Consider the following 15834-nt stretch of genomic DNA (forward strand, 5'->3'; position numbering starts at 1 on the left):
GCTATCAATAAGAAAGTAGAATGAAGTAGGTAAATAAGAACAACACGGAATAAAATGTCTTGTGAAAGTGTCATTAATCTCTAAAATCCAGTGAAGTTATCGTCACACACCTTCATTACTAAGTCTTTCCTTTGGCGCCACCCTTAGGACAGTTCTTTATTTTTGGTTCGCGGTGCATGACGGGAGCCGTGGAAAGTTTTGATAACCAATCAGAGGAGAGAGGACCTGCGTTACCCGGATGTAATGCATCACAACAAAAAAATTGCCGGGAAATCAGCTCCGTCAAAGTGGCTGCTGAAGCCGCGAAGGGAATATTTGTGAGAGAAGTTTTCAGAGAGTGTTTGCGTTTAGCCCGAATAAATTAACGTGTCTCCGGTTGTGTCGTCTACGTGTCCGAGTCGATATGGACGAATATGACGAACTGTTCGAGATAGAGGATGACTTCGACGACCAGTTCGCGGACGAGCTGGAAGTGTTGGCTGACATGGAGAAAGGTGAGGAGGACTAGCTAGCTTACAAAGCTTTGTTGGACCTTCAGTGTAACGTCTGTTCTGTATGTCTTATACCGCTAACTGCAAACATACACAAACTGTCTGTGTGACTGTCAGCTCACAGTTTAAGGCTTTAATTGTTGGACTTCGCTAAGCAACAGACTGTTTATGTATGTCGTGCAAGTAATCATTTAGTATGATTATTTACCCTCCGACTCACAGTATAAAACCTAAACATATTTAATTTATGAAACAGAATAGCAAATCCTCACATGAGAAGCAGGCACCGGTGAATGTTTGGCATTTGTGCTTGAGAAATTACTTGTGGATAAATTAATTTGTAATCAATTACTTTTCTGCTGATTACAAACTAATCACTTAAGCTTTAATTGTATATGTGTGCTTTGGCCTGGATGACTCAGAGGACCTCTCCAAGCCGAGCAGACGTCAGAAGCAGGGTCCGGGAGATGACATCTCTGACATAGAGCACCTGCTGGATGATCGGCCCATCAGTGAGTACACACATGGTTTTGTCCTTGTTGTTTGTGTTTGTTTGGTGTTGACATTTCCCTACCATAAATGTCACTTTGTCCTCGCAGCTCCAAAGGCGAAGCGGCAGAAGCAGGATGCAGGAGTGGCCAAGCGACTTTTCAACTCTCTGCAAGATCAAGACAGCCGAGCCGAGCCGCAGAGTGATGACATCACGCCGCCGTCGTCTCCAGAGCAGTATGAAGCCTCTCATACTGTCAGGTAGGACGGGGCCAAAAAATGTTGGTTGTCAAAAGTTTAATTCACTGATGGCAGTTTGCTACTCATAGACACACAAAAGCGCCTTTACCTTCAGAGTTTGTCTTTTTTTGAGCACTTGAAACATTATGTCTTACATTTTAGTGGTTTGGTTTAGAGCTCCTTGTTTCAATTAGTGATCTTCTTTTTTAATAGATTAAGAAATGATTAGTCAGTTGTAATAATTAGGTTAATAATTTGGATTGGAATGAATAATGTATCCTTTATTAAGAATATTGTTCATTATTGAAATTGTGATGCTCATTACGTCAGACTTCTGAACACGTTTGGATGTTTTAGGTCTACCTCAGCTGTGCTGGATATCAGTGGCTTCGCCACAATCCCAGAGACGCCCAGACGATCTGCCACAGTGGCACCAGCATCGCAGCATGTGCTCAGACGGGCTCCTTTGGAGGGAGACTACATCTCTGTGACAGACTCGTCAGGAAGTCGCGTCTACCTCAGACAAAAAGAAGACACGGGGACAAAGGTTAAACTCCTCAGCGTTTCTTCATCTGTGATGTTGGAAGTTTCACAAACATTTTGGGTGTCGCCTTCTCCTGGATCCTGATTAATCCTCAGAATACAAACCTCTGACGTCCAGTCCCTTCATATGTTTTATCTGTGTACTTCTTTGCATTTACCTGTTTGTGTTTCCAGGCAGCGGACTCCAGAATGGTGCCAAACTCCCAGGGTGCACTGGGACTGCTCGCAGTGCCAATAGGAGAGCTGAGAGCACAAGAGGCCGAGAGGGTGAGTGACTACTGCTGTTGTTGTTTGTGTATAATCGGCCAAGTAGCCTGCACATAACCACACGATAGTCGCATATGCTTAATCAGTTTCTATCAGCTCTCTAAATCATCAGCAGTACATTCTGTGCTTAATCGAAACTTAAGCACTGAAATAAAATGTTTAGTGACTCTTTTTGTGTGTGCATACAGTAGTTTACTTAATGTTTGGATGTACATCAGACGTCCTGTATTTTGAAATGTGTTGAGTAAATTCGTTGCGCTGCAGACATTCTTTGTGACCTGCGTGTGCACAAGCGAACTGTGAGAACGCTGAGATTTGAGATTTAGTTAAATTCTCTTTCTTTGAAATCGTGCAGCGTCACCGTCAAGTCGTGGAAGAATCTCAGCGTCTTACAGAACTGCTGGCCAGGTAAGCCGCCGCCTTTCTCACGCTTGAAAAAATGTGACCACGTGCCATTCGTTGTTTTTAATTTTCACTCTGAATTTACGTCACAATCCAGCAGTGTGAACGATGCGTTTGTGGAGCCTGAAAGCGGCGAGGATAAAGAGAATGATGATCCCGGAGATGCAGAGGGACGAGCCTCTCGACTCTGGGTGGACAGATTCTCTCCCCGACACTACACGGAGCTTCTCAGCGATGATGTGAGTTTTCTGTGTGACTTCGCGATCTTGTCCACACACACACACACACACACACACACACATACACACTCGAAGTGAATGATGAGTCAGAGTATCCTATGCTGTTTCTGTTTGTAGTTTACCAACCGCTGTTTGCTCAAGTGGTTGAAACTTTGGGACGCCGTTGTGTTTGGAAGAGAGAGGAAGTCCCGCCCTGCTCGGTTTGACAGACAAGCTCCCAACCAGAACCAATCCAAACCCAATCAAGCCAATCAGAACCCAAATCGCTTCAAGAGCAAGATTGAGCTGACTGAGGAGCTACTGGAGGCTGAGCTGGACCCATACAAACGACCCAAATTCAAAGTAAGCTCATCCTGCATGCTCGCATCAGTCCTATTTCAGTTTAATGACCTTTAGTAGTTTAACAAAATCCAATTTATTTTTGGTCTTCCTCCAGGTGGCTTTATTGTCTGGTCCTCCTGGTCTGGGGAAGACCACTCTGGCTCATGTCATAGCAAAGCATGCTGGGTACAACGTGGTGGAAATCAATGCCAGGTGAGACGGCCCAAATTAAAACCAACCCAAGAATAGTAACTCATAAGAATTATGTCTGCATTAATTGTCCTGTCGTGACCTCAGTGGTTCTGTTGATGCTTTTGCAGTGATGATCGCAGTGCTGAAATCTTCCAGAAGCGCATCGACACAGCGACACAGATGAAGTCAGTTTTAGGAGCCAACGAGAAACCGAACTGCCTCATTATTGACGAGATCGATGGAGCGCCCGCGGTGCGTTCTGGGACAGAAAAAGGCCATCAAAATAATCCTGATTGTGCTGCTTTGATCTTGGTCATAAATGTTTTTGTTCCTTAATGTGTTGGACAGGCTGCCATCAACGTTCTGTTAGCCACTCTGAACAGGAAAGACGGACACGGCGGGGAGGCTGGTGCAGAGACAGCAAAGAAGAAAAAGAAGAAGGAGTCCATCCTGCTTCGACCGATCATCTGCATCTGTAACGACCTGTAAGAGGCACTGCAGGGTTTAATTTGATCGTAGCGGTATAATCATTTAAACAGCTAAATATGTAAACTGTTTTTGGTGCAGATTTTGAGTTTGCAGCCATTATTTCTTTCCTTTCAGTTATGTCCCAGCTCTCAGACCTCTCAGGCAGCAGGCTTTCCTCCTGACTTTCCCCAAGACTCAGCCCTCTCGCCTCACACAGAGGCTGGCAGAGGTCAGCACACACACACACACAGAGGAATATAAGAACTTTTGCAAACAAACCCAACAGTTTTCACACTGAGTTTCTGTTTGCAGATCTCCCTCCGGCAGGGGATGAAGGCAGACACAGGCACTCTGATGTCCCTGTGTGAGAAGACAGAAAATGACATCAGGGCTTGCATCAACACACTACAGGTGGGACGCAGCGCCGTGAAGGAACGTCTGTCTGTTTGCACGAGAAGCCACAACATGTGTTCTTGTTTGTGTTCAGTTCCTGCACGGCCGCGGCCACAAGAAGGTGGACATCAAGACCATCCAGTGTGTCTCTGTGGGGCAGAAGGACCAGAACAAAGGCTTGTTCCACCTTTGGCAGGAGATTTTCCAGCTGCCACGTACAAAACGGTACGTCCTGCCTGGAAGCAGAGCCTTGAGACCTTTTTCCAAAATGGCCACATTCACTGTAAGCAGCCAAAGTTCAAGTTCAAGTCTGCTTTGTTCAGTGGGAGCGTGTGTTGAAATGTGAAATTTGAAACTAAATTTGCCCTTCAGAGGTATTGAATTATTAAAATTTGCGATTTAATGTTTTTGTGTGAGATTTTTGCAAAACACCAAAAAAAAGTTTAACCGTTCCAGACCTCTGAGCTCGTGTCTGATGTCTTATGTCCATTTATTTATTCAGCCATTCATGTTCTGCAGCTTATTCAGGTCTGGTATTCGAAGTATCCTTAAAAGTCTTAAATTGAACCCTGCAGAAACGAAATCCCTGTTTGTAAACTGGTCAAAACAAGAGAACAGTTAGAGTTAAGTTTGCCCTTTCTGTTAACTGTGAGAAACTTTTATTTTGAATTTTGATCTGCGAGCGTGACTCAAAAGAGGATGAGGTCATGACAGACTGTCAGAAAAAGGGCAAAAACCTTTAAAATTTCAGCTTGCCTGTAGTTATCTGTAACCTTACTCTCTTCTGTGTGCTTGTCCTGACGCACTTAAAATGTGTTCTTTTAGGAAACGTGTTGGTGAGGGGTTTGAGGAGGGACCAGGTTCAGGAGGTGGAGGTCAGAGGTTTCAGCACGTCCTGCACTTGGCTTCATCTAGCGGAGAGTATGAAAAGGTTTCTCAGGTAATGAACACACCTTGGCGATATTTTACTTAGGAGACAATATCGAAAACACTGACTCATACTTGATTAGCATCAAAAAGTTAAATTCAGATATTCTGAAACATATTCATGTTCTTAAGACACTACATTGCGATGCCTTTGGGTCTGATATTAGGCTGAACGTCTGTGTCTTTTCCCCTCAGGGTCTGTATGATAATTACCTGTCCATGCGAGTGAGAGATCCCAACCTGGAGGGCGTCTGTGAGGCTCTGGATTGGCTGTCGTTCTCAGACAGGTTGAACCAAGTGATTCTTCACGGCCAGAACTTCTCCCTGATGAGATACCTGCCCTTCCTGTCCGTCACATTCCACTTCCTGTTTGCTAACACACACGTGCCCCGCATCAGCTACCCACACAGCCAACACGAGGTACTAATAAAGTACGCGCATCATCGTGTACTGTAGCAAAACTAGAGAAATGGCATTTTATATCACTCGATGAAGATGTATGAAATAAATAAGAACAAACATATCATGAGGTGAAAATGTAGTGACAAGTGAGATATTATCACTGAGTCTTTACGGTCTCCCCTCTAGGCCTCCTCCCGGCTCCACAGCAGCAGGAATGCTTTGTCCACCATGTTGGCTGACATCCCGGCGTGCATCAGAACGAGGATCAGCGAGCTGAGCCTGACCCTTGACATGCTCACGCTTCTCCTGGACATCATCTGCCCCAAGCTGCGGCCTGTATGTACAAGCATGTACACTGAACGTGTGTGTGTGAGTGTAGGAATTCCAGGTTGTGCATCTGTTCGTCTCCTGTGGAGTGAAGATGCACTTGAAGTTATCATTTGAGTGTTAAACAAGTAAGGACAAGCTCACAAGACAACATCATATTTATATAAACACTGATCTAGCAGTGCCTGTTTTCCTTAAGCATTTAGTAACATCCCTGCTGCCAGAGCCTGCAGTCCCCAGTTTTAATGGCATATGTAGGCAGTACAACATAAATTCTCACTGATCAGTTCTAATTGTTATGCAACCAGCAGTTTGTCTCTGGGGAGATGCATTGCTGTTGTTTTTTTAAGTAATCTTCTGATATTTGTGTGGCAAAAAGAAATCCGTTTGGATGTATATTAGAAGCTCTGCAAAGAATAACAAAAGTGACTTCTGGTGAAACTAGAGTGACGTAGTGTTGAGGTTTGTGTGTTTTCCTTTTTTATGATGAGAGTAAACTAACCTCTAAATGTTTTCCTAAAACAAAACGTCGTGGAACTTGGTCTAAATGACAAGATAGGTAAAATGACACTTCCTCTGATTTATTGGTACACTTAAATAAGAGTCTAATTTTGGTAGTTTCTATGCTTTTCATAGAACTGTTTCTGATATGCCGTGCTTTGGATAAGCTCAGCCCAAATGTGCATCAGGTGATTTCTCTCTGGTGCACGAGTGGGTCATTCAGTGCGTTGCATATAATGTCAGTAAAACTTTAATCGGCTGTGGTTAAGCTCAAATCTTGTGTGTTTTTCTTCCAGGTGAATCCGCAGCTGTTCAGCAGCAGAGAGAAGGAGCAGATGCGTGAGCTGATCGACACCATGCTGGCATACAACCTCTCGTACAGGCAGGACCGCACACCTGAGGGACAGTACACATACATGCTGGAGCCGTGAGTATATACACACACACACACACACACACACACACTGCATATTACATGTGACCACATGCAGAGCAGATGTGTGTTTCTGGGGTGTTGAAGGTCACTGCTCCTGTCCACACTGCATGGAGGCTTAGAGGCTAATCCCCTTAACACTTGGTGTGTGTGTGTGTGTGTGTGTGTTGGTAATGATGTGGGAGCAGAGTGGCAGGCTACAGTCTCACTGGTGGGGTACAGGTGTGTGGTGGATGAACAATGAAAGGATGAGTAAACAAGGTTAGACAGATTAAAGAAGTGGAATTAGGGGGAAAAAAGTTTCGTGAAAGCAGTCTGAAATATGGAGGCATGTTAGGACAAAAGACTAAAACTGAAAGGAGTGATTAGGACTGAGCAAACCTGGGCTACACTTTGGCTTGGGAGACGTTTGCTCATCTTGGACGTTCACTTGTTTACGAGGACAGTGGAGACTCGGGTGTTGGTAGAATGGGATAACTTGCCGTGCGTGTCAGCCATGCCGGCTCAGGTCGAGGAGCAGCCAGGTGGCCAGGACGGCTCCTTCCTGCAGGCTCGCTGCGACGAGGTGCTGGTCACCAACGACTGGTGCCTGCCTCTGGTGTTGGCTCTCCTGCTGCTCCTGCTGATCTACGCCTTCCTGTACCTGCCCTCTCTGGCTCACCACAACACCACCCTTTGATAGCTCATGGATAAAAAGGCTCGGAACGTAATGGTGCATTTAAACATTTCACACCGCAGATGGTGCATACGCCCAGAGCCAAAGGGATTAATTGATTGGGCTGCTCTTTTTTGGGACGCTGCTGTTGATTGGTCAGACTGTGGCAGAATTTCTTCATTATTTTTGTCTTCTGGTTTTCAGAGGCTGTGAGTAGGGAAGGACATCAGGAGCACGAGAGATGAAGAGAATTCACTTCATTCATCACAAATCTTGTCTGTTTTGGAGCCAAAAGACATTTAAAACTCATACCTGTGATGTGCTTTGATGTGGGACCTCTGGATATTCTCAGCATACTGATTTTGACATCTTAGATGATGTGGTTGTGTGTGTTTTCAGCTCTAATAATTAATCATAGTCTGTAAATGTGTTAACCAAATGATGAACCGCTTAATATTAAATTCACAGTGTAAACTTCTTGAGGTTAAAGGGTACGTTGAGCCATCCGAGCTTCTCTTTCTTTTTATCGACGGTTTTCCTATCTGTGATGATAACACCGCTGATATTTTACGGCGATAACTTGCAATAAATAGCTCACAGTCACACAGACTGGTATTATCTTCTTCGGTGCCTGATGGGAGTAGATACGAGATAAATGAGAGAGTTTACTGGCACGTACTTTGTGTGTGTGTGTGTGTGTGTGTGTGTTGGAGAGATATGGAGATCAGTGGTAAGAGGATTAAGGTTTTAGAGAATGACAGATTTGAGGTTTTATTCTGGGAAACATGAACTTTGGCACCAAAAGCGGAAGCTTTTTGTTATTTTGTTTGTCATCTAAACAGGGTTCACGTCTGTGTCAGCTTGTTGCAGTGATGAATGTGTTTGTGTTTGAAGGTTGGGTGCAGCTGTTAACTTTAGTTTGTGTGTTCGCAGGCGCGTTGAGGAGGTGGTGAGGTATCCAGGCCTGCCGCCGCGCCGTCAGCTGACGTATCAGGCCAAGCAAACCATCAGCAGAGAGATGGAGCAAGAGAAGATGAGGAGAGCAGAGCAACTGATGCTGCAACGAAACCCTGCAGTGGTGAGGCCTCGCATACACAGCACGGTCTGCCTGACGGATTGTGGGGTTGTTACATACACTACTGTGTTTGTGTGTGTTAATAATCTAATGTATTTATAATCTGTTGATGCAGAAAGAGAAAGAACAGAAGAGTGCTGGTCCTAAACCAACCCGGAACCATCAGCAGAGGCTGGAGAACATTGTCAAACAGACCACAGTGGAGACCAGGGTGAGACACACACTTGTTTTTGTCACTCAGGAGGACATTACACTGACACTGATGCACCTGGACTTACCTTAATCATAAACAAAAATCTGATCGTTTACCTTGTTGGGAGGGATTTTTATCCACATATGGGGAAGAGGACGTCCATAATGTGGCTTTTGTTCCGACACGGTTCAGCAACACTAACTCACACCTGCAGGTCCTGTGTGCTCTGCAGCTTGAGGAGTCTGGATGAACTTTATGTAGAAAAGCCAGCAGTGTTTTCATTCTTACGTGCTCCTGCTTTTTCTGCAAGTTACTTTAAGTCTTCAGAGGCAGTTTATCATTGGATACTTGGCAAAGATTTTGAATTTTTGTGGTGCTTCTCTGCTTATTTGAGCACATCTTTTGGTGCGGAAGGAGCACACTCTTTCCACCAGTGTTGTATGTGTCAGCTGATGCCTGTAGGTGGAGCCAGAGAGCAGCAGCTGGTATCTGTGAGCAAGCTGCAGTGTTTTAATAGTTCATCAACAGAGCGAGTGAGCCTCTAGAGGGCAGGAATGAGGATAATGAGACCCACTGGGTCATGGTCCCTAATGGTGCAAACTGGGAAATGAGGCTAATGAGAAATGTGTGTGTGCATGTGTGTCTGTCTGGTCATTAATGTGACTGTTCATTGTTATTGACCTCATTGTTGAGGACACTGTTTCAGAAACTTCCTGATTAACTCCTCATCACTCTGTTCTGCAGCCAGAGGTGGATTTCTTTGGTCGAGCTGTTGCCCCCAAACCTCAGAGACCGCAGCCGCTGTCGGACGCAGGTACCATGTGACATTTAATGTAGCTTCTTTAATCCAAAACATTTTGACAACACAGGGGTGGAAAAGAGCCTCAGGGCACATCGGCTCTCAACACACCACAAGTGATTACTGATGATGTGTGTTACGTAACGCTTCCAGTTTAGAGCTGCCGTGGCAGACTGCAGGCAGCCGATCTGGCCTGTCGACGGCCCTGCCACCTGCGCTTCCCCACCACAGTGTTGGTAATATCATATTTCTTTTAGCAACATGAAAGACTCGACATGCCTGATCTGCAGCTTCCTTCTTCTATTTGGACACCAGCCAGTAGACTGAACAAATCCTTCAGTCACTGTAGCTCCAGAAACCAAATGAAAGTTTGTAGTTTCCTGTCAGAAGCTTTTTGTCAATGGAAACGAACATTGCTGCTCTGTTTGCATGCACCGCAGCCCCACACCCAGAAGAGCCCATCTGCATGAACACCAGAGGTCTTGAACAGAACAGAGTAACTTGCTCTCCCTCCTCCAACAAAGCGTATTAATGTTTCTTGGAGACTTGTTATAATATCCAGTATCAAACACCCAAGCATTACCTTTATTAGATTCACATTTTCTGATGTGGAACATGAACAAGCGCATCAACAAAGGCCGTGTGCATATGGTAGGTCTGTACTGTATGCTTTTATTAAATTAGTAACACTGACCCAGATTCAGTGCTCAGTGATTGTGGCAATTAGAAGTGGACCCATTAAAATCTCTAACCTTCCTGACAGCGCTGCCTTCACGAAAAAAACAGGAACAGCAGCTATAACAAGCTCAGCTCTGAATGCCGGGTCCCAGTGAGCTGGAGTTTCACCAGCGTTGGGTTACAGGATCACATTTGCTCTCCTGTTAACGTTGACATGTTTCATCAGTCAAAATAAACGCTGAACTCGCGTGCGCGCAGGAATGCGAGAGCCCAGTAGCAGTTGATCTGCAATTATGAACCCACAATCTGTGAAACTGTGTGTTGTGGGGATGATCCTCTGTCACTTCCTGTTAATGCACTGACTGGATGTGCACTGTTCAGATATAATAACAAAATGTTTCCTACCTGGACGCCATGTTGAAAACAAACGAGGGGAGGACGGAGAAGGACTCTCGTGCACGTGTGACGCACAGATTACAACTCAAAGGGGTGACCTCCGTCTCTGTTCACGGCAAATAGTTGTTCGCTGCTGAACTCGTATTCAGAGTCTCGTTTAAATGTATTTACAGCAGTGAAACGCTCAGGTGTGATTGGCCCTCAGACTCGCCCTGTCGCCACAGTAGATACACTACAGCACATGGACATGATCATATATTCTGTATGTGCATAGATAGTATGCACAGTGTATTAAATTAATGTGACACTCACAGATATGATAGGAGTAGCACCCCAGTAATCTAATGATTATATTTATTATTGATTATGTCAGAACATGTGGTTTCTTTCTCCTCAGCTGAAAGTGACGTCCTGTATTTACTTATTTTGTCTAAACTGTGGGAAACAAAAAACAAACAAACCCAGAGGTGTTCAGGGTTTTTTTTTAGCTTTTCTCGTGTGAAGTAATCTAATTTTTCCACTTTAAGTTATTAAACCAGACCTGAATTCATTAAATGAATCAGTGACACGTTGAAATGTCTCACTGTGTGAAAAAAATAAACACAGATAAAACAAGTGGTTTGAAAACGTGACATTAAGCTTTGGGGAATTGTGATTTAATGTTGATGTTCCCTCTTATTGGCCAATCAATCAACTGCTAAAACAATCACCTGATTAACTAATTAAGAAAATAATTCTTAGTTGCAGCTTTAAATTGAAGAATTATTAGCTATTGGATTGTTTGATCAGTCATGAGGTCACTCGAGAGGAGCCTTGAGAACCAGCGAGTCCTCTATGTTGTCTCATAGAACTCTCTTTTGGTCTCTCTGTAGGTGAGAAGTGTGCGGTTCTTTCTATCGGAACAGCAGTGGGCAACAGCGATGTGTGGTTCCGCTTCAACGAGGGCATGTCCAACGCTGTCAGGCGAAATGTCTACATCAGAGAACTGCTGTAACCCCCGAAACACACACACACACACACAGGTTGCTTTTCTTTGTTCTGTGCAAACATCTGAGTGAATCCCAACATCCAGCTGTTAAATTCAAAACAGTCTTTATTTTGATTGACAGTGTAAAGAGCCAATAAAAACGTGTTGTTGAACATTTCTCAGCAGTCCGTCAAAACAAACCTCTAGAAAGCTTCTCAGTGTCGTACGCACGCATGCACACACACACACCCACACACACACACACACACACAGCAGACTTAACCTAAAAGCATACAGGGGTCTCCCAATAAATAAACGTGACAATAGCAAAAATGTAAGAGAGTGAATGAGGGAGTTAGTGAGTTAGTGCGTTAGTGCAGTGTGTCTGTGATTCTTCAGATTATATGCATCCGTGAGTGTGTGTTTGTGTGTGTGTGTGTGTGTGTGTGTCCGTTAGAGGATCACACACTTGCCCTTCTCCACCCATGGGTTGGCTCTCATCAGCTCGGGATTCAGAAATGGATCTTCACAAACACAACCCTCGATCCACTTCACCAGCCTGCAGATAAAACACAACACACACACGCACACACACACACCGTCAACAGGAATCGGATACTCGATACCTCAAGAGAGCTTCACTGTGTGTGTGAGTGTGTGTGTGTGTGTGAGAGAGAGAGAGGACATCACACACTCACTCGGTCACGGTGATGGAGGATTTCTCTCTGTTGATGGCCAGCTGATACTGAAGGCTTTCCACTTCTCTCCTCATCTGTGGGACGTCCAACTCCTCCATGATGCTGCAGCAGTGAAGGAAAACACACAGCAGGTCAGATTAAGAGTTCAGACACACGGATGTCTCATCGAAACTTAGGTGGAGTAAATATTGAGTTGTCTTTCAGTTCAGCCGTGAAGCTCAGCTGCAGTTTGCACATTCGCCTGTAAATGACAGTAAATCCGCTTTCGGTTGATAAACAATTCAATTCGGTTTATTTATATAGCGCCAATTCACAACAAAAGTTATCTCATGACATTTTAAAATTAGAGCAGGTCTAGACCAAACTCTTTAATTAAATTGTAATACAGAGAACCCAACATGCCCCCTTAAGCAAGCACTTGGCGACAGTGGCGAGGAAAAACTGCCTTTTAGAAGGCAGAAACCTCAGAGAAGATCCCGGCTCAAGATGGGCGGCCATCTGCCTTGACCGGTTGGGTTGAGAGAGAGAGAGAGGGAGAGGGAGAGGGGGGTGGGGCGAGAGAGAAGGAGCACACAAGCAGAGATGCATAGCAGCAATAATAATACTAGAAACACTGGAACTGTAGATAATGATAATGACGTATACAGGAGGTACTATGGAGATTATGATAGCAGTATTAGTAAATATCTGACTAAGTTTTACTTTTGCAAAGATGACAACAGAGACGAGTGCGCTGCAGTTCTGCCGTACAGTCAGGATGTCGCTCTATTTCAGTGGCTCAAAACCTTTTTTTAGTTCAGGACTCCTTAAACTGAAGCAAATGTCAGCTGGTTCGTGAGCAGTTCAACCCAAAAGGTTTTTCCCTTCACTTTTTAGTTTCTAGTTTTTGGAAAGTGAAAGAAGAAAAACAAAGCAGATTAAAGGGAAAGTCAGCCAGAAAAAAAAAATCTTATTTCTGTTAGAGAAATCTATTTTTTCCTCCTGTCTTGTTAAGTCATCCACTGCTCGCTTTGATAGATTTATGATTGAAAAACCTTGTAAAGACCAGATGGTCACCAGTTCGGAGAGCTTCGCCGAACCACAGAGGAAGTCGAGAATCGGACGTATTCATATTGAAGCAGTTCCTGTCAAAATGTCATGTTGGTCCATTAAGTGAGACCATATGCAACTTCATGTGAGTGGTTTCTATATAAAGCTATCCTCACTACTTAAGAATGGTGATGGTAGCAGCAGCTTGGTGCATGTGATTGACTCAAAGTAAACAACAGCACAGAGGAATCTGACCTGCCAACCAGATCCGCGTTAGCAGGGTCCATCCACTGTTCATTTTGGTCTTTTCGTGGGATTCGTCTGCTAAAGAAAGATATGAATATTCTCTAAATTTAGTTAAAGTTTGACTTCAGCAAAAGTACAGCAGGAAACTATGAAAAGTAAAAGTCCTCGTTGTGGGGGGAAAAAAGCAGGATGTCTGAGGTTGCAGTTGATCTCTCAAGTGAACCTGCACTCATGTGCTTTTGTCTGTTTTATCTTCAGCAATGACCCCTATTTCAACACATACTGATGTTTCATATGTAAAGTGTTTATAGATAGACCTACTGTACGTACTTTATACTCTCATTTGGCAGTTTAGAAGGTCCAACTGGCTAATACTGATGCAGCCACATCAGACAGTCCTGCCCTCCATGTCGGTTGTGATGTTGAAGGCTGCAGTTCGCGTTGCTGCTGAACTGTGTTGTTCAGCCTGCCTTTATTGATTATTAATGCAAAATAACAGAAACGCCTGCCAGTACAATTCAACAGCACCACAAACTACAGCCTTCAAAACGATCAGACGGTTGGTTGAATCAACGCTCCAATTTGAAAAAAGGAAAACACTTAAAGCAAGTTGCACCAAATTGAAACAAAAGACAATCTCCAAATAAAAGTTGCACCATATCAAAAGTGCTCAAATCCAATTACGAATGTATTTGTAGTCAAATTTTAAGTCCAGTTCTTGATGAAATTCACTTTCTCTTCACATCTCTGGCTCTTCAAAAATAACCTTGGAACCCAAACAAAGTGCACCGTCTGCGTTTGCTGGATTTTACTTGTACTTATTGTAAATTCTGCCCCACCCTGCCTCAGGACACATTACAGCAGGAAGAGAAGGGGGGAGGCAGGCAGGCAGATGGGAGTTCAGACCGACCATAGATCAGTTTAGTCCTCCCTCCTCCTCCTCCTCTCATCCTCTTCATCTTTTTAATGGATCTAAATAAGTCAGTCCGGTTTCCTCCACCAGCATCCATCCTGCCAGAGCCGGCTGTTCCGTGAAAAAGGCCTTCATCATTTAATTATAACATCCTCCAAATGTGATACGCTGACATCAGTCTCCATCACTAAGCAATCAGGGACATTTCAGGCAGCCGATCACAGGTTTACACTCGGCTAAATTAAAACCGCCACGACGTCAGTGTGTAGGAGAACAAAAACGAGTGTAGATGGTCACGGCGAACCTAAAACATCACATCACAGCGGTTTGCACGCTGATGTATCGTGATAATATGGATGGAAAGAGCAGCGCTTACCGTCAGGGCCTGCCGGGGAGAACCGCTGGTCGATTTTGTGCGCAACCGGCTGATGGAGGATGCAGACTGGGCTTCGACAGCGACAGTAACGAGCTGAGGGTCGGTGGAGTTGGCCCGGCAGAGGAGTCCTGCTTCAGCTGGAGGCGAGAGGAACGAGAAGAAGAAGAGGAGGAGGAGGAGGAGGAGGAGGCTGCGTGTGTCGGCTGTCCGCGGCGCTGGGCACTCCCCTGCGCTCCTCTCTGCTGTAGTGACTGGATGCGGGATGCGCAGGGCGGAGAGGGAGAAAAATATAAAAAAAACAAAAACCTAAACGAGCCCCGCCGCCTGGTTTGACAGTCAAAAGAGGGCTGGAGCCGAGGACGGAGGGACCTGTATGGAAATCAATCCGCACACGCACCGAGACCGAGCAGAGGCAGGAAACACGCAAATGAGGACGCGCACCAAAGGGAAAACAAGGCGGGAGTTAATTTTCTATTCAGATCAGCCGGAGATGTCGGTTTCTGTCTTAGACTCTCCAGGACCCCCCACCACACACACACACACGTAGTAAAACGAGAAATGTGAGATTAAAGGTTTTTCCTTTCTGAGATGGGACGAAACTTGTATCAGATCTCTCATGTTTTGTCAGGGTTCCCCACTGAGTGAGTGTAATTCAGATTGTAAAGACTATAAAGCGTGTCCGTCGGTGTGAAACCTCTAATTCTTATCTTTTAGTCTCATCTTTAATCCGAGTGCAGCTTTTGTGTTTTTGGTGTAATTCAGTAGGTCCAAAAAGGCACAAATCTGTGTCATCAAAAGGGTCAGGAAAACAAGACTGGAACCTGTTCCCCCCCACTTTGACTGACCAGTCTTTTAGAAAAGGGACTCATGAGACACCTGGATTGACGGTTGTTGTCCGATGAAGCTGTTTTAATGTTTTCTCAGCACTTATGTTGGAAACAGTGCTAAAAGTTCTGTTAGAACTCACCAGTAATTCATCTTTGCAATATGAATGGACACTCAAACAGCAGCTGTGAGGAACATGTTCACTTCTGGTGGGTTCAGCTAACAGAGAAGGTAATTATTAACTCCTCTTAAGTCTCTTGCATAATTTATATGTAAAACTTATTCTAATTGGCTTAAGGCAGGAATGTTTAAGGCCAACTGGACCATAAAATTCCCACCTTTTGTTTGC

The 15834-nt window shown here is 44.6% G+C and overlaps 2 protein-coding genes across 2 annotated transcripts; one reads left to right on the forward strand and one right to left on the reverse strand.

The window, feature by feature from the left end:
• Window positions 1-219: 219 nt before the first annotated feature.
• Window positions 220-11576, forward strand: chtf18 (CTF18, chromosome transmission fidelity factor 18 homolog (S. cerevisiae)). The gene is made up of 22 exons (XM_046371899.1): window positions 220-494; window positions 914-1003; window positions 1091-1241; window positions 1578-1767; window positions 1938-2030; window positions 2386-2438; window positions 2530-2671; window positions 2789-3013; window positions 3108-3205; window positions 3313-3436; window positions 3533-3669; window positions 3788-3881; window positions 3965-4063; window positions 4140-4270; window positions 4871-4985; window positions 5168-5392; window positions 5561-5710; window positions 6499-6629; window positions 8224-8368; window positions 8481-8576; window positions 9303-9372; window positions 11304-11576. Exons 1-22 carry the CDS (start codon window positions 404-406, stop codon window positions 11423-11425), a joined length of 2772 nt encoding a protein of 923 aa, XP_046227855.1. The 5' UTR covers window positions 220-403; the 3' UTR covers window positions 11426-11576.
• LOC124049833 (guanine nucleotide-binding protein G(I)/G(S)/G(O) subunit gamma-13-like) lies at window positions 11507-15049 on the reverse strand. The gene is made up of 3 exons (XM_046371911.1): window positions 14661-15049; window positions 12097-12198; window positions 11507-11957 (listed from the first exon to the last, which is right to left on the reverse strand). Exons 2-3 carry the CDS (start codon window positions 12192-12194, stop codon window positions 11852-11854), a joined length of 204 nt encoding a protein of 67 aa, XP_046227867.1. The 5' UTR covers window positions 12195-12198; window positions 14661-15049; the 3' UTR covers window positions 11507-11851.
• Window positions 15050-15834: the final 785 nt, after the last annotated feature.

The sequence above is a fragment of the Scatophagus argus genome, chromosome 2 (genome assembly GCF_020382885.2).
Source record: "Scatophagus argus isolate fScaArg1 chromosome 2, fScaArg1.pri, whole genome shotgun sequence".
Classification (NCBI taxonomy): Eukaryota; Metazoa; Chordata; class Actinopteri; family Scatophagidae; genus Scatophagus; species Scatophagus argus.